The sequence below is a fragment of the Melanostigma gelatinosum genome, assembly GCF_949748355.1.
Source record: "Melanostigma gelatinosum genome assembly, chromosome: 23".
In the NCBI taxonomy this organism is placed as follows: domain Eukaryota; kingdom Metazoa; phylum Chordata; class Actinopteri; order Perciformes; family Zoarcidae; genus Melanostigma; species Melanostigma gelatinosum.
The window spans coordinates 1,091,566-1,111,001 of NC_136656.1; the positions used below are offsets into that span (position 1 = coordinate 1,091,566).

At 42.9% G+C, this 19,436-nt stretch overlaps 2 protein-coding genes across 2 annotated transcripts in view; one reads left to right on the forward strand and one right to left on the reverse strand.

Annotated features, from left to right (window-relative positions):
- Positions 1-7,284: 7,284 nt before the first annotated feature.
- Positions 7,285-13,900, forward strand: LOC306796741 (toll-like receptor 2 type-2; the record flags this gene model as incomplete). Its single annotated transcript, XM_079295812.1, has 11 exons — positions 7,285-7,549; positions 8,821-8,977; positions 9,068-9,217; positions 10,243-10,449; positions 11,070-11,192; positions 11,468-11,618; positions 11,744-11,908; positions 12,191-12,370; positions 12,468-12,608; positions 12,694-13,202; positions 13,486-13,900. The coding sequence occupies 11 exons, from the start codon at positions 7,285-7,287 to the stop codon at positions 13,898-13,900; spliced, it is 2,463 nt and encodes an 820-aa protein (XP_079151938.1).
- A 706-nt stretch (positions 13,901-14,606) lies between these two features.
- The window catches only part of LOC306796742 (serine protease FAM111A-like), a gene marked incomplete at its 5' end in the record, with an annotated part of 6,249 nt that continues 1,419 nt past the window's right edge, over positions 14,607-19,436 (reverse strand). Inside the window, 3 exons of the mRNA XM_079295813.1 lie at positions 14,607-17,430; positions 17,520-17,573; positions 18,709-18,879. Of these exons, the coding sequence (XP_079151939.1) occupies positions 15,646-17,430; positions 17,520-17,573; positions 18,709-18,879 (2,010 nt within the window). The 3' untranslated portion in view covers positions 14,607-15,645. The remainder of the gene's footprint in view (positions 17,431-17,519; positions 17,574-18,708; positions 18,880-19,436) is intronic.

Consider the following 19,436-nt stretch of genomic DNA (forward strand, 5'->3'; position numbering starts at 1 on the left):
CCTGATGAAGTGACTCTTCTTCTCAAATCCTCGTCTTCAGGGCGCCTTCGCTCCTTCTCTCTGGCACTCACATCTGATTCCACCCGCTATTTATCCTGCAGGTCAACTTCTTATCGATCCGCTGGAAAAAAAGAACAGTCAACATCTGCCGGGGACAGTTTACCCAAACCTGAGTCACCGCTGCTCCCGGTCAGCCTGCTGGCGGAGGAACCAAAGGACCAAAGGACAAAAGGGCAAAAGGACAAAAGGACAGAAGGACTGAAGGACTGAAGGACTGAAGGCTTTATACGTCTGAGTCTGATGATGTGTGTAAGAGACAACGTGTCCAATAATTCAGCTTTTAACTTATGTTGTTGATTTTGACGTGAGGTTACAACACCTTTAAACGTTGACATTCAGCATCGCCGCAGCGTAGAAATACTCTTCAATGAGTAAAAGTATTATTACCAGCAGTACTGTCTGTCCAGAGGTAAGCGACACAGTAACATGGAACACATTCCGCTTCTTGTTTGAATGAAATGTTCCGATTGTTTCTTTTCTTTGCTTCTTAATCACAAATCCTCTAACATTGAAAAAATAACGTTTGAGTACAATAAAAGATATTTATCGATCAGCTGAGAGGTCACCTGTAATTGGCCGCTCATGAGAATATGTAACATAAATCAGGCAGAATGAGGCAGTGGAACGCGTTTTCATCCACTTTCTGGATTTTACAATCTGATAAACTTGTTACAATAGTTACGATCGAGTACACGTCCTCTGGATTTATTCAGATTTCCTTATTCTTTTATCTGCAACAACAATCTCACAGGTACAGATTTAGTTTGAAGGAAATACATGATTGCAAGTTTCAGCCCAGAGTCAATAAAGAGGAGTTGTGTCGTCTTTCCCGGCCGAGGACGCCATGCTGGGAAACGAGTGTGAGGTTACTTGATGACAGTCAGCATGCGTCACTGTGTGCACTGACTTCAGTCTGATTTATGATGAATATCTCTCCCATTATCAGAGGAACTCTGTTTAGTGAACACCAGTTCAGAGAGGAGAGATTCTCCTCTCGGTCAAAGCTGTTTTTTGTTTTTTCAGTTTGGTGAAATTTGAACGATTGAGCAACTGAAGTGTGTTTGAGTCCATCGGGTTGGTGGTGCAGCGTTGTGAAATGACAAACATTGAATTTACCTTCTGCACACATAACTCTGTATGTTCCTACACAAACACCAGCTGCCTCGTTTAAAACTAGAAACTAGGAACAAAGCTTTACGTTTCATCATCTCAGACAAGAAGAAATATGGAAACAAACACTTTTTTAATGTTTATATATTTTTTAATTTGCATTGTAATTTGAGGGCTACACATGGAAGAGAAGAATTAATCAAACACCTGCTTTCATTCATACTAACACAGCTAAGTGTGCATCGACAGCGTTAATGATCTCAGTGATTGACTCGATCCAACAGGAGGTCATGTGTGTCGCCATAGATACGAGATGGACTACAGGGAGTTCAGACGGGCAGACCTGGACCACATCCTGCAGGTGGACTCGAAACCTTTGATGCATCTGTTCAAAACGAAATGCAACTCCAGCTGTTGGATCCGGCTGGTTTCACATCATCTTGCCACAGATGAAAGGGAGAGACTTGTTGCACGGGGGCGTTGATCCACTTCTTGTGCACTGAAACACAAAAGATGATCAGAGAATATGGACTTCAGGGATGTCAAGCTGCACGTGCAAAGAAAACGTTTCCCGACGTACGGTTGGCGTAAATGAAGCATGTTTGTTGGAGTTGAATGTCAATTTAGAATTTAGTCGTGTTAGCACGCTGGATTTTTTAGCGAAACAGAAAATGACGCACGAACGTCCATTTAGAGTCAAACTGACCATAAAGCAGGGGGCGGGGCTACACAGTGATTGACAGGTTACCAGAGACGTATACGCACTTCAACCAAAATGTTTAGAATACAAAACCTTGAACGGCACCGAGAGGCTACAGGACGATATGATGAGAGACAAGCAGCTGATACTGACCGGTGGAAACAGCTGATTGTCTCTCATCATATGCATTGATCTTCACAACACAATCTTCAAAAACCAGAGCTAGGGTGGCATTTCCCAGGGTTGAAATATCTAAAAAACGTTAATGTGTGTGTGTGTGTGTGTGTGTCTGTGTGTGTGTGTGTGTGTGTGTGTGTGTGTGTGTGTGTGTCTGTGTGTGTGTGTGCGTGTGTGTGTGTGTGTGTGTCTGTGTGTGTGTGTGTGTCTGTGTGTGTGCGTGCGTGTGTGTGCGTGCGTCACTCCACAGCCGAGCAGTCAGCTGTGGACACGAAGACACAAACAAACATACGGCTATACAGGGAATACATCAGTTTCAAAAAAATAAGCAATTTTTATAAATTTAAAATTTGAAGGTTTTGTTGTTGGACCACAATGAAATCTTAAAGTTTGTATGTTGTAGTTTTGCCATTTAGAACAAATTCAATTCCAGTTCATTTCTCCAGCAACCGGTCCAGGTCAGGGGGAAGCTGTTGGTGCCATCTTCGGTCAAAGACTGGAGGAAGTGGTTCTGCTCATAACTGTGGATGGACGCCAGGTTGCCCCCTGCAAACATACAGTAATACTGGGGGGGGGGGGGGGGGTAGAGAGAGAGAGCTCACACATCTGGTTTGGTTTGAAACGTGTGAACCGTGTCGCTCCTCACCTCGGCTTCAATCCAAGTCTTGTAGCTGTTGATGAAGATGAAACACTCGTGCTCATAGTGGGTCCAGCCGTCCGGGCAGTAGGGCTCCATCTCCATCTCCATCTCCATGTCCATCAACATGTCCATGTCCATGTCCATGTCCATCTCCATGTCCATGTCCATCTCCATCTCCATGTCCATGTCCATCTCCATGTCCATCTCCATCTCCATGTCTACACCAGAAGAGAACACTTTTTTAACATTGCACTCATGTTCACAATAAGTCTTTTAACAACACAATCACCAGTTTCAAGTAGCTTGTGTTCATTTGCTGTAAACTGATTCATGTCATTACAGCGCTAGTGTTCTCTGTGACGATGCATTGTATTGTTGTCAATAACACGGCCAACAGATGGCGCCAAACTCAACGTGAAATTCATTCAAGTGCAGATAAACTCCTGTCTCTCTTAATCATGTAGAAAAAGTATTATATATATGTATATATATATATATATATATGCATATATATATATATATACGTATATATATATATATATATATGCATATATATATATATATATATATATACATATATATATATATATATGTATATATATATATATATATATATATATATATATGCATATATATATATATATATACATATATATATATATATATGTATATATATGTATATTATATATATATATATATATAATATACATATATATATATATATATGTATATATATATACATATATATATATATATGTATATATATGTATATTATATATATATATATATATGAATAAATAATTGTCGGTGTTAATTAATGAATGCGTTGACGCGAAATGAACGCGTTAACTTGCCCAGCACCAACATATATACATCAATACACACAAACAAACAATGTATGTGATATGCTTTCAACACAATAAAAGACCCTCAGTTGATATGAGAGGACACAAATGTTCAACACTAGAAAACAAATACTTTACAAGTAAAAAGTCCTGCACTCAGAAAGCACTGAAGTATTTGCAGCAGAATGTACTTTCAAGTCAGTCTGAGGACCTTTGACCTGCTCATGAAACAGTCTCAGTTCAGGACTGATGACTCCACATTACCTGCACCAGCAAACAACACTTCTATAGATCTACAGGAGGACGTGTTGCTGGACCCGCTGGAGGGAAGGGAGGCACGGGAGAACCAGAACCAGGACTGAGAGGAGCAGCCTGTCAGACCTGCTGCAGTAGAATCAGAGCTTCTCTAAAGGGAGTCTGGTGCTCAGTCACACTACCACTTCAGTCCACAGGGGGCGACAGAACCAACACTAAGAAAGTTTCCTGAAGTACAATTCATGAAGGACTCTCCAGACGTCAGAATGACTCGTTATGTTACTTTATCATCCTTTCACTGATGCATTCAGGTGTAAGCAGCATGTTAATGCTCCAGCTGACTTTATTACTTTATGTATCTATATCAATGCATCATGTCTGTTCAGATGGTCAAACGCTTCGTTCTGTAAAAACATTGACCGTATAAAACTATTACTATAAACTATATATTCTGATTTAAATTACTCTATTCGAATTCATAGTTTTTATGCTAAATTAATGAAATGAATTTAAAGTGGCTGGATCACTTCATATCACATCCTCCAGCTCGAGCAACACAAGCTGTGTGTCGTTGTTTGAGGGTCTCAGCTGAACCCTCAGAAGGAGCAGCTTCAGCATCACCGGCAGTAACCGAAGCCCCCCACCTCAAAGAGAAGCCCCCACGGACACGGAGATCATGTTCCTCTGTGTTCCAATGCAATTATGTCCACGTGAGAGGTCCGATATGAATGAATGAAGACATAACCAGATATAGAATGCTCACGCTCTTCTTCTCTGGTGTTCGACGAGGAACATATCCGTTTAAACACGTGTTTATTATCTTCACTTCATCCTGTGAGGAGCTCATTCACACTCTCAAAAAAGTATAAACTGCATAAAATTGGGATTTAGATTTTGCACAAATTTGCAATTCATACTTTTTGTGAGAGCATAAACATAGTTCCACCCTTGAGCCCTTTACAGGGTTAAAGCAGCAGAGTGCACGTGGAAGTTCTTGAGATCACAAATAACAGTCAAACGACGTGTCGATACTGTAAAATAAAGAATACATTATTCGACATCATTTCATATCTGCATGCTCTGAAGCTGTTTCTACGTTCAGCTCTGCTCGACTTCACGCCGTGCGGTACATTGTTAAACTCTTATTTATATGTTTGATATTTGGTGAAACAAAAGATGAAGACGATCACAAGCAGCAGCACAACAACTTCCTGTGCAGACAGGAAGTGCATAAGCCCAACAAGCGTTACACAGAACCATCATCCATCCGTCTGCTAGAGACATGGATGCCTTTTTCTTTTTCTGCATATTCAGTGAAATACATATATATACATATATGATATGATGATATATATGATGTATGATGATTGGCTCAATAAAAGATATTTTTACAAAAGTAACCCGAAGATCCAGACGAGAAGATAAACGATGTAACCCAAAACTCACGAGCGGATTATCTGCTAATATACAATAATAACAATGAATAAAATAAAAGTCTCTGCAGCTCTGCAGGCGTAAATCATCGTAACATGTGACCACAAAGTCATATGACACTGCGAATATAATATGACTGAATCATTGTCAAATCATATCAACTGAGCTTATTGAGCATAAAAGCATTTAAAATAAAAGCCGCACACACATGATTTAGAGATATACGTGTTGCAGCTCAGCCAATCAAATGTCTGTCTGTCGCTCTCTACACACATCCACACATGATATTCAAGGAAAGATCATCACTTTTCCCCTCTCACCCCCCCCCCCATTTCAAATTAAAAGCCCCACAGAATGAATTCTAACTGGAATGCTTGTGATGACGCCTCTCATTTTAGTGTCAAACATTATGATTCTGTCTCCTCTCCCCCACCCAGTCCCACCCTTTCAAAATAAAAGCCCCACGAATACAAGATTCAATCCAAGAGTATGAATCTAAAATGCAGAAAGGAGAGTAGCGCTGTCTCTGTTGAACCTGAATGACGCTCCCGGCGATTTCTTCAGGCAGTAGAAGCCACACTGTCAACATTCCTTTGGGAATTTTCTCGTTCTCTTTATGTTTTAAAGACGCCTGTAGATTACTGGGAGAACAGATCACTAGTTTGCTCAGACGAGACTCAAATCCTCGTGTGGGGGAGAAATGGTGACCGTAAGAAAATCACAGTTCGGAGGTGGAAACATCGTTTCTCTTCTGTCAAACCGAAGACGCTCTCGACAGTTTCTTCTTCAGAGGGCAGTGTGAGAACTAAAGGCCAGACTTTAAATCATATCGATCAGATGTTTTACAGTTAAATTATTCTGTAAATTGTGTCATCGTGGAGTTTATTCTGTGTTCTGTGTTGTAATGGTGGTTTTGTTGGCGTATCAGCTTGTGACAGCGATTAAAGGATTTAAAGTATTATCAGCTCCTCTGTCATTCATACGTTCCCTTTTCTTTGGCCTCTGAACGACGGTGGAGTTCTTCACGTGTGCTGGCGGTGAACCTTGATGTCTCTCTGAACGGGGTCAAAGGGGAAGTGTTGGCTGGAGCAGAGACCACAGCCTGAGCAGATGTCTGTGGTCACGGTGCTGAACCTACAGCGGTGACAGCATGCAACACAATACAACAATGAGCTTCTTCTATCGAGTCATAATCAATAAGGAGTTCAGCTTCAGATAGACATCACAGTTTAGCACAAAAGTCCTTCTCTTTAAACTGATATGTCCTCACTCTGATGTCATTGGACCGTTTATGAGTTAACGAATATGCAAAAGATCTTTTTCATGCACTGATGCATTTTTACCAACGCACATGTTTTCATGCTCACTACCTCTTTTCAGGCTTTCAGCCTCAACCTTCTACTTCCTCTCCGAACGGTCATGGAGCTGGTTCACTGCTTCTCTTGTCTTTTCTCATTTTAGAGAATCAGCAATCAACCGGTAACCCCCGGCAACCCAATGCAGACCTTCCTATAACAAAACATGAAGTTCATTGATTTAGTTTTTTAACATGCCTCATGTCTGAGAGTTTGACTGATCGATTGGTATCATTGTTCCGGTATATAACAGGAGAAGTCGTCCCCTTGTTTCACAGATAATTTACAGAATAAAGGAAACACACGAGGGCTATAAAACACAATGAATGCAGTGTGGGAACTCTGACACACACAAATATATATATATATACATCATAAAATATATATATATATATATATATATATATCATAAAATATATATATATAATAAAATATATATATATATCATTTATTTCTAACATGTAACAAATAAGAACAAATAGTAAATAATAATGATAATAACGTTTTTAGACCCTCATCTGATGGCTGCTCCACTAACGTGCCCCAGCGTTGAACAGGAGGTTTATAAGAGTCGTAATGAATGTTAAAGACTTCCTCTTTTGTCAAACCAGAGTTCCTCCCTGAGTTTCCTTCACTCTGCGTGTCTCTCCTCTTGATGCTCGTTCACTTTCTCTGTTCATCCACTCGGTCGCTTTCCTTCCCTGCAGGATGGGACAGCTGAGCAACCTTCACTCCACCTTCCTCCTCCTCCTCCTCCTCCTCTTCCTCCCCCTCGCCCCGTGCTGGGGTCAGAGGCCGTCCTGCGATCGCTGCGACCTGCGACTCTTCTGCAACTGCTCCCACGGCGGATTGACCCGCGTCCCCGCGGTACCAGCCGGCGCCCTGACTCTTGACCTGTCCTTCAACGACATCACCGTGGTGACGGGGGACGACCTGACGGGACACGCGAGGCTGGGGTCTCTGAGTCTCCATGGTAACGTTGATTAACAGAGAGAAGGATAGATCAAAGGCTTCTGTCGTAAAACATGACGCACGAGCAGCAGATTCACTTCTTCACCATGTTAGTTTACTTAAGGACACGTTTTATGACAATATTTGTGTTGAACTGGATTTCTACTCTACTAGTCAGACTATTTTTGACAAGATTATATATTATATATATTTATATTTATATATATATTTATATATATGTATATTGATATTTATGTATATAAATATATATATATATATGTTGGAGGTAAGTTTGTTTTGTCATTTACCATTAGTTTAACATTAATGTACAAATGAATTGATTTTTATTAATTATATTAGCGTTAAATATAACATTGACTACATTTAACGCTAATAATAATGAATAAAAGGTTTTGAGATGTATGAATTATAATATCAATGACAAAACAATCTTACCTCCAAGCTCCATTCAGCAGCTGTTCTGGAGCTTTTGATCATCTCACATGGTCTTCATCGGTCGTGGTGGAACTGAAGATGTTCACGCTCAGGACTTCTCCTCCCTGTTTTGCTGTGCCAAAGGTCAAGAATGAGCTTAGAAACTGCAGTTAAAGTCAAAGGAGGATTCAGGGGATCTACTAGCAGAAATGTAATCGAACATTCATCACTGTTTTCATTAGCGTATGATCACCTGGAACTCAGAATCTTTGTGTTTTCGTGAGCTTAGGATGAGCCCTTCACATCCACATAGGGAGCGGGTCCTCGTCACAGAGTCCACCATGTTTCCAGTGGTGTCAGTGTGTGAAATACCTGATGGCAATCGAGGGGACCCATCTCCCCCGATACCACTCGGACCCCCCTAGAGCCCCCTATTTCACACACTGGCTGTAGTCTACTTTTTGTAATTGACATTGGACAATGATGCCATATGACTGAGTCACTCATAAGGACAGGGATTCTTTAGCCCTCCTCCTGCTGACTCTGCCATCTAGAGGCTGTCGGGGTTTTTAAAAGTAAACATCGGAGTAAACACAGAGGACAAGGTGGAGAAGACAAGCAGCACCATCTCTGTGTCCATCTCTATGTTCATCTCCACCACAGAGGAGGCACAGACTCAAACGTGGAGGAATTAAACACCGCTTGCACTCCTTAGCCAGAAGGATCTTCTCTGCCAGGCATCACTGCAACAATAATAACATCAATGAGAATTGATGATAATCAGTGGTCCACTGATTGAACCCTGTGGAACGCCTAGAGTGCTGGATGTTTTTACATGTCGATATTACTGTCCTCCAGGTAACAAACTAGCTGTGATCCATCCGTCAGCGTTTGACTCTCTGTGGAGCCTGGAGGAGCTAGATCTATCGAACAACCAGCTCACTGCTCTCAACCACAGATGGTTCAGCAAGCTAGGAGCTCTACAGGAGCTCAACCTGCTCCACAACCCCTACAGGTACAGCACTCAGGTTACAGTTCAAAGGGCGAGCAGTGACAATGATAATCACATTTGATGTTTGTGGTTTGTGTGTCTTGTGTCCTCCAGCTGCCTGGGTTCTCCTCCAGTGTTTCAGAGGCTGGTCAGGCTGAGGAGGCTGGGGTTTGGAGGTCCTGCTCTGGAGGAGCTAAAGAGAGGAGATCTGTCTGGAGTCACTCAGCTGGAGGAGCTCACTGTGCACGCCAACAACCTGACGAGGTGAAGGACTGACACTGTTTGTGTGTGTTTGTGTTGTTGCACGAGAGTCAAATGTCCTAAAAAGGAAAAGAAATGTATGTATATATATATATATATATATATATATATACACATATATATATATATATATATATATATATATATATACACATATATATATATATATATATATATATATATATATATATATATACACATATATATATATATATATATATATATGTGTATGTATGTATGTATAGATATATTACACTGGCAGACAGCACAGAACATTCTTGACTGTGTAGCCACTTCAAATAGAATTGATTCACATGTTTTATAACATAAAATACCAAAACATGATAAGAGCTGATGCAGCTGATTCAGGAGTTTGAAGAGTCAAATTTGATGTGGTTCATATGGTTATCCTCTCGGCCCTGTCATTTGTGATACCATCACATTATCCACATTAAGCAAATTGATTATAAATGCAGATGATGAGGGAAAGTAAAACGTATAAGCAAGATCAAATATAAGGTTGGTGTCAAAATATTAAAAGGGCATCGGCTCCATGCGGTGGGGCACCAGCATGCAGAGAGTACGCTGGAGGGAACCTCATCACGCTTTTTCCATTGGACGAACATCCCACCTAGAGGGAACCGCACCATGTGTTCTCCACTGAGCATCCTAGAGGGAACTTCCTCACGTTTTCTTCACTGAAAGGGCGTTTTAGTGGGCTTTTCATCAGGTTTTCTTCAATGGAAGGGTATCCTAGAGGGCTCTTTATCACATTCTCTCCATTGGATGGGCACTCTAAAGGGCACTTCATCATGTTTTCTCTGATGGAAGGGCATCGTAGAAGGCTGTTTTTCATGTTTTATCAACCAGAGGGGCATCCAAGAGGGCACTTTTGCTGCAGTTGTAAATGTAAGGACTAAAGACTGAAGCACTGAATATTGAAGCCACAGTCTGTCCTTCCCTTTAAAAGGTCTTACTATTCCCCATCTTCCACTCAACCTCTCCTGTCTCTCTCGCTCTCTCTGCAGGTATGAAACCGGTACTCTAGCGGACGTTTGGCCGCTGGGTCGTGTCACTTTGAGCCTCCGCGGTCCATTTTTAACGAACGTAGCCTTAGCCTCGGCTGTGCTCGGGGACGTGTCATACCCTGAGACGTGGCTCATTCTGGAAGATCTCCATCTGATGAGGAATCAGTCTGTTCAGCCATCCCGAGAGGTGGCCAGGAGGAGAGTCAGGTCTCTTTTTCTTTAATACTCGCGGTCATGCAGAATTCCTAATGAAGCACTGATGAACACAATGATAGGGCTGAGAGGGCAGTCGATGTGGTAATTATGAGTGTGAAACTCTCAATAATAAGAAAGTGCCTGAACATAAGAGAAAAGTAATGAAGAGAAATAAGTGCAATGCTCTTAATGTACAGTATATTAGCAGTCACCAGCATGTACCTCTTACTCCTCTACTTTCTCCATTTCAATGAGTTACGGCTTCGGTTGTACAGCGGTACTGTCACTATATCCTGACAGTAGTACATGGGACAGACAATCTGTGAAAACAGTCAGGTTCCTCTGCCTTCTCTTAGTGCCTGAAGGAAAACACCCAATCAGAGTCAGGGATTCTCTAACGCAGCTGTCAATCACTGCAAGCAAACTGTCAAACTAGGAAGCATTGATCAAATTTGAGATTTGAGATATTTAAATGCAACATTTCAGTACATTTGTAATAGAAAAACAATTGTCTTAATGAATGTAATCAACAGGGGAAGTTTAAAGGAGTTATACATTTTTTGGGTGTAAAAATGTAAAATCGGTTTGGCAGACAAACCAACCAGTCGCTCCTCTATGATGTCACTCTTCAGGAAAATGACCTTACGCAACCTTTCTGTGTCCGATGAGGCCATGGCTGACCTCCTGGTGGCGGTAGATGGGGCGCCGCTGACCTCCTTGTTCGTGGACGGCGTCACAATGACAGGCGAGGGCAGGTAGGAAACCAGCACGGCAGCACGATCTAGCAAATTCAGTGACGCCAACTTACTTGCTAGATTTAGAGACTTTTTTGTCAAAAGGCGCCTAGCGACAGTTCTAGTGACTTTTTGGGACGGGCCTTAATTCGTCTCATTTGATGAACACCAGTGTTCAGGCGAAGAAGCAGCATGTTTAGTCAACCAATCAGCAGCCCGGCAGAAACATGAACGAGCTGTGAATGTACGTACCTACTGGGTAGTTTAATGGTTTGTTGTTTCTCTGTTGGTGTTAGGTGGGAGCGAGCCAGATGGACAGACCATAAAAGCATTGACGAGTTCTTCCTACGAAATGCCAAAGTGCTGAAAGTCTTTCAGTTTGCCTCCCTTCTGGGGCTGCAGTTTCTGCTGCAGTACCCCAGGAAGTTGTCCGTCATAAACAGTCAGGTGAGGACGGTGTTATCTGTCTCATGCGATAGCTACATCAATCCACTACATAGCTGGAGTAAGGAGTCCCGATTGTAAGATTGAAATTAGGAGTGTGATTTTAAAGTCAGACCTTTTACCCTCAGGTGTTTGTGTTGCCCTGTCTCACGTCCCGCCTGCTCGTGAACCTGCAGTACCTGGACCTGTCCGACAACCTGCTGACTGACCTGACTCTGGTGGAGACACTGTGCGACGGAGACGGCACTCTGAAGGACCTCCGAGTTTTAAACCTCAGCGGAAACGCTCTGAAGGTGCCTTTGTGAAACTATAAAAAACTGTCTTTATTTTTTGTGGATTTTCTGTTAATTCATACTTTCTAGCTAAAAAGAAGTCCAGCTAGCGGCACTTGAGAGACAATGTGTTGTTTAACCACAAAGGAGTAGTACTCCTACTGACTAGTAAACTGATAATCACAAGTAAAATCACTGAGGTGCCAATAAAGTATGAATCCAAGAATACGTAAAAAAAAAAGATTTGGAGAAGAATACCTGCTTCCTGAAGACTCGTCTGCCTCTGTCTTCTCTGCTGTCCAGTCTTTGTCCACGATGAACCGGCAGGTGACAAAGCTCTCCAAACTGACCCACCTGGACATCAGCCGGAATGGATACAGCTCCATGCCCCAGGGCTGCTCCTGGCCCTTCACCCTGCGATACCTCAACATCTCCAGGGCCAAACTTACTACCATCACCCCCTGTCTACCTGCAACTCTGGAGGTACTGAAAGTGGACCATGTAGCAGTAATCCCGACAGTCGACCTGACACACACACTGCAGCAAACACCACTTTTATCTTGTGCTTTATCACATACAGGTGTTGGATCTGAGTAACAACGACCTCAAGAGCTTCACCCTGATCCTGCCTGCCCTGAGAGAGCTCCACCTCTCTGGGAATAAGTTACTGAGGCTGCCCCCTGGATGGCTTTTCCCCAATCTGCAAACACTGACAATACAGGTAAGGACCAATCACTCATTCATACATTTCTTCTTCCAGTCCTCTTTGTATTCCCCCAGTGTGACCCCAGTGTGTTCTCCCACAGTCGAACACCCTGAACATGTTCGACAGTTCGGACCTCCAGTCGTACAGGCGGCTCCAGGACCTCCAGGCGGGTCAGAACAAATTTGTCTGCTCCTGTGACTTTGTCCACTTCCTCCAGTCGGCCGTTCAAGGAGGTGGAGGCGTGCATTTGACAGATGGAGAGGAGAGCTACGTCTGCGACTCTCCTCTCTACCTGCAGGGGGAACCGGTGGGTCGAGTCCAACTCTCTGTTGTCGTGTGCCACCGGGTTTTGTTTGTGTCCGTGAGCTGTGGGGTGGCGCTGGCTGTAGGGATACTGGTGTGTGTCCTGCTGTGGCGCCTCCATGCGTTCTGGTACCTCAAGATGACGTGGGTGTGGCTGAGGGCCAAGCGTAGCTCCCGGGGACGGCGGCAACGCAGAGATGGAGCGGAAACGGAGGAGTTGCTCTCCTACGACGCCTTTGTGTCCTACAGCGAGAGAGATGCGAGCTGGGTGGAGAACTTCTTGGTTCCTGAGCTGGAGGAGCCACGGTAATGTTGATCGATATGTTTAAAACATAATAACGTTCTACCGTTTGTTTATTAGTTAGCAGGGTATCTCAAAAGCTCAAAAAGTACTTACCAGATTTCAGTGAACCTTCGTAAAAAAGTTAGTTTGGCACAAGACGATGAGCAGAGCCCACATCAACTTTTAATTAAAAGACTTTTGGAAATTTCACATTTTTGGCAAATTACCATTCCAATAAATTTCATGCGATATTTACCAAACATGGCGCAGTTTAAAACATTACCTTCTCTGTGGTTTATACTCCAGGGAGACCGATGAAGACTCTGTGAACCACAGAGCCCCCCGACCTCTGACCCTATGCCTCCACAAGCGGGACTTCCTTCCTGGACACTGGATTGTGGACAACATCATGAGCGCCATGGAGCGCAGCCGGCACACCGTCTTCATCCTCTCTGAGAATTTTGTCCAGTCGGACTGGTGCCGCTACGAGCTGGACTTCTCCCACTTCCAGCTGTTCGATGGCAGTGCTGGCGGAGACGCGGCCATCTTGGTCCTGCTGGAACCGCTGTCCAAGGACGACATCCCCAAACGCTTCTGCAAGCTGCGCAAACTCATGAGCTCCAGCACCTACCTGGAGTGGCCTCAGGAGGAGGAGAGGAGTGGGGAGTTCTGGAGGAAACTCCGCCACGCTTTGAGAGGAGAGGAAGATGAGGATGACTGAGAGAGAAAGACTGGTTTCTTCCACCCTTTGTAGATTTAAGGGTTTGATCAACTCAACTTTGTTCAAATAATGATGTAATAGAAAACAGCTGATGAATGACAAAATAAAATAGTTTGCCTAACATAGATCCCATTGTCTTCTTTTTAGTAATACATTATTTTAATTAATAAAATCCTTTAAAACTTGTAATGCATTTAATATGTGTAACCTTAAAGATTGAGAAAAACACACCTTTGCCTAAACTGCACGACAATCAACCACCCTTCATAATTATCTAAATCAATTAAAAGTTAGAATAGACCTCAAACTTGCATTAAAAGTAAAGGTGTATTGCAGCTTCATGTGCTGGTAGTGTGGTGAGATGGTCACTTGGGGAAGCTGTTGGCTTGTGATCGCTGTTACAACCTGAGGACGTCTCAGTGGACGTGAAACTGATTTTGGGAACATTAAGAAGCTGCAGCACTTGAAAATGAAATGAAATCAGGAAAGATAACAGCTGTGAGGACCAACATTATTGTTTAAGTTAGGGTTGTTGGGAACAACAATAATACAAATTGATGACTGAGAAGAGAATCAAACGAGTGACATTTAATATAATGTAAACAGAATACATCAGAAGGCTGAAGGTCACATGGGTAAAACAAATACCAAAAAGACAACACAGTAATGAATGAATGAATGAATTTTATTTATATAGCGCTTTTCAGACAGTAGTATCACAAAGTGCTTAACAGAACAGACATTTAAAAGCATAAAAACACAATGTGACCCAAGGGTCAATGAATTATCGACACAGAGAAAATTAAAAAATAAAATTAAAAATAATAAAAAATTAAATAAAAATTAAAACGTATTTTAAGAGCAGGTCTAGGACATGGGTTTACTTTTACACAAACGCCAGCCTAAACAGGTGGGTTTTGAGCTGGCTTTTAAAAGTATCCACAGTATCTGCGAGGCGCAGAGTTGCAGGCAGAGCATTCCAGAGCCTCGGGGCCACTGCCTCAAAGGCTCGGTCACCACGGGGCCACTGCCTCAAAGGCTCGGTCACCACGGGGCCACTGCCTCAAAGGCTCGGTCACCACGGCTCTTAAGTAAGGCTCGGATACAGAAGTAATGATATAAAAGAAACGAACAATGAACAATACTACACCCCGTTCCCCATCACAGGGGACGCTATATTTACAGTAGCTGGTTAAAGAAACCAACATGTCATCCAGTTCACTATGTTCGAAAATACACTTAAAAGAAACAAGAAAGTGGAGCATAAAAATGTGTTGAGTTGACAAACAAAGTTGGATTTAGCGAGTCGGTCACTGGGAGAGTAATTGTTTTATGCACTACAAAAATAACCAATGCAGCCATAGAACTAGAATAGGAGTAGAGCTGTGTTCTGTGGTCACTGACAAGTACAAAAGAAAATGGCGATTTTTGTTGGTTGTTATGGTGACAACACAAGCCAGTGGGGCCAAGAGCAGATTCAGCTTGAAACTTATTTGAAATACATCAACAGCAATCGTAATCCACGATAAAATGCACTTTCCTCAAAACGTAAGAGGCGAGTTTACAGTTAAAAGTACTCATTCAAATAAACACATTATAGCTGGAGGGGATACATTTCCAGCATATGTGAAAAATCTGTACAAAAGAACAGGCACAAATTAGGAATCATGAAAATGTCAACTCGTAATATGATCCACTGGACAGGTGGGTTATGACAATTTCCTGCAGGAGCCCCTAATTACATGTTAAAATGTCATTGGCTCGGAGGTGTCCTCTGGGTCGTCACTCTCTGCTTGGTCGTCAGTGGAAGTTGCCTTCAGTACATCCTTCAGGTGTGGGTTTCTCTTTGCTTCTTTCGCAACTCTCTTCAACAGCACCCATTTTCTGTTTTGCTTCAGCTGACTCACAAAGTGTTTAAATATAGTCAGCAGAGGTTGGGCGAACTCTATCACACTTTCTTGATGGTTTGGAAACCCATGGACAAATCCTGCGGTGTGCAAACCAAACACTCGACCATGAGCATCAAACACTGGAGAGCCAGAAGAGCCGTGATACATGAAAGTGTTGTAGGTCACTACTTTGTCTGCTTTGTTTCCACTAATCATGATGTCGTCAATGCCTTGCTTTTTGATAAGGTGAGTGATTGAGCAGACAGTGAAAATACTGTCTTTGTATGGCTGTAGATGATCATGGACAGCCTGCTCCCGCTTCTCTTTCTCAATGATGCATGTTGGATCCATTTGTTTCAGTTGTCCTGCTGGATGACCAATAATACAGGCTTCACCATTCTCAGGCATTGGACCAAATCTCTGCAGGAGCCCTGGTGGCACCTTGATCTGTGTTGTTTGTGTTGCTTGGTTGCATTTCTGGCCCTGAGGATTGATCTCAAGTATGACATAATCAAGCTCAGCCTCACTGTAGCAGATGTCACGGTAAGCCAGCTGAAAGTAGTAGTACTTTGTGTGCGGCTCAGCATCTTCATAGTTAAATAAAAAATACACATCTATACCCTCCTTCAGCTTTCCTCCTTCTACACAATCTTTCAATAAGTGTGCGTTAGTCAGGATGAAGTTGTCAAACAGCACAAAGCCCGTTCCCTGAATAACATTCCTAACAACCACTTTGCAAACTGATTCTCCCAGTTCAATCAGCTTCCTGACTCTGTGAACTTGATTGAATAAGCGCTGGATCTTTCCAAAGTCTTCCCTCCTCAGCTCCAGTGCTTTCTGATAAGAATCATCAGGGAATCTACTCTCCATCAGTGCTTTCAGACCTGGGAACTGCTCACACAGTTTTCTATATATCTCCTCAGTGTTGACATGTTTGTCTTTGTTTGCCACTGCTGCTCCGACACTGGTTCCTCTCTGCTGTAGGACCTCTAAGACTGCCGTGTCACGCTCACGTCTCTGTTGTGAGATATCTGATGCACCCGGGGTTTCCTGCATGCTTTCGTTTGATCTCTTGTTTCGTGGAAGACGTATCTTGAACTTTTTTCCATCGAGGTTGTCAACTATTTCTGTGCATTTAGTGAAACAGCTTGGATTCTTATTGTCAGTCAGAGTGAAGTTTCTAAGACCATCGATGAAGCGACCGTCTGTTCTCAGAGCCTCTTCCACAGTCATCCCCTTCTCCCCATAGACACACAGATACTTGAACTGTTTGACCGCATTGCTGATAAAAAGCTTTTTTTGTTTGGTGAATAGTCCTCCCACTGTGTCAATGAAGAAGACAGAATACTCGTCTCTTGAATGCACCGTTTTGATCTGTTGGGCCTCTTCAACCTTTTCTGATTCATATGATATGACGAGAGATTCACCTTCACGGATACAAGAACAAGGGAAATGTGTTGCGACAGTGAATTCCTTATCCCGTTTACCCAACTGAATCACAATGTTTGCATTAGGCCTCAGCTCATTTTCTAAACTCGATTTTATCGCCTCCAGCACTGTGCGAGGTCGATCACAGGTAATACTGTATTGCTTGTTGTCGGTAGGACTGCATTTCACGGTGAAACGATGTAAATGTTCACCCTGCAGGAAACCAGAGTGAGAAAACAACAGTTAAAATGTCCTTGTTGATGAAATGAAAATGCAGACTTTTTGTGCATCAGTGTACTCACCGTGGAGTCGCCATCGTTCTCCTTCTTCACTCTCACTTTGCTGCGTGTGTCAGTCTGCAAAATGAGAAAAGGATTTCGCTTCACTGGTACAAAGATTTGAACTAAAAGGTTACCCTGTGGAGTTTTTGACCACCTCGTTTTGTTTGCGTCTGATGCTCATACATGAGAACGCACACATGCGTGTAAAGATGGGTGACGTGACACAAAGTGCTACTCGTGGTTTCAGGTTATTCCAAAGATAAACAGTTGGTGACAGTGTAACCTAGAAACTGAGTAGTGTCTACTTTCTGACACCTCTTGTTGTCTTGGCGTTGTCAGCAGGATACCACAATCATTGAACACACCTTGTTGAATATGGAAAGACAAGCGGCAGCTTTTTACACTTAAAAAAAATTAGAATTTAACTTAGCTGAATTGGTAACATCAAAACAAACAAATTATAAAAGATACATTGTAAAAATAACTTTCTGAATAAAACAATTCATACCTCATATCAACAGAGACCGGACCAAACTATGTGTATGCATGTGTGTGTGTAAACCATACGGTACAAACAATAAATAGACGCTGCCGTATTTACGTCTACGTGACGTTATTGAGTGCTGGTGGAGCTGCTACGATGTTAGCATAGCCTAGCACCGATCCATCAGAGCTCCATTGAGAAGACCAGTAACCTACAAATCGGCATCATTACGTAGTTATTTCGGAGTCCCTTTTTGTCGGTTTATTGCCGTTAAATCACAGCCAATCAGTTTATTTTGTCGTCATACAGCTGTAGTAAACAGTGGCATGTGGCTTGCTAGACACAGGCATGACGGCGTTTAGTTTCCCGTGATATCTGTGACTTCCACAACACGTACTAAGCAGAAATACAGGTTATTCTTTCCATGGTTAATGGCGGACAGTTGAACGGCTTTCAGGGCGATAAGCCCCGCCCCCTCTCCGGCGCGTCCAGCGCGATTCACGCGAATGAACACAAATAGTCCCCATCGAGGCCGGCGGCGCGAATGACGCGAATATGCGGCGCGATGAATTCGCGTTTGGTGTGAACACGGCATAAGGACGTCTTGAAGGATCGGCCACAACAATACTCAAACATTATTTATCCTTAAACCATCTCAAAATCTTCCAAATGTATTTATTTTTCAGTCAACTCATGAACCTGACAGAAGATGACATAAGAGCTCACCTGAGATCCTGGAGCTTCACCCGGTGGAGATCGTTCTGCTCCGCCCGACCGAGCGCCTGCAGCTCCGCCCGACCGAGCGCCTGTAGCTCCGCCCGACCGAGTGCCTGCAGCTCCGCCCGGTTGTGTCTGCATGGCGGTCACGCTGCTGCTGCTGCTGCTGCTGCCAGGTCCCTTAAAAAATGAAGCACAGCATTCACACGCATAGAAATCAGTTGGACAAACTCATATGTCCTTCTTTCCCACAACTGTAACATTTTAAATCATCGGTCATTGCAAAGATGACGTAGTCAAAGGCCATGTCCACACTAGTCCGTGTCTCTTGGATGCAGAGTTGTCAAATAGAACCGATCTCCATCCACACGGGAGTTTTCAGCATTATTCTCAAGTTGATCTGCATCCACACGGCAGCCTTTGAAGGCGGACAGCACGTGACCATTAACGTGCACTGGGCATGCGCGTGACGTTGTAAACAGGAAGTGGATTGCTAGCTTAGTTTAAAAAAAAATACCAAAGTAGTCTTTAATAATGAAAGGTTGTATTTGATCTTCCTCTAAAATCTTCCTCTATGAACTCAAACAGACACTTCGTGGAAAGTTTGAGAAGTTTTATTTTTCAGACGTAGTTACAGCGCTGCGTCTCTCTCTCTCTCTCACATCAACTTTACTTTAAACTCAACACTTACACGGAAACGTTTACTCGATTATGGTCCATAAATGTGGTGAACACAC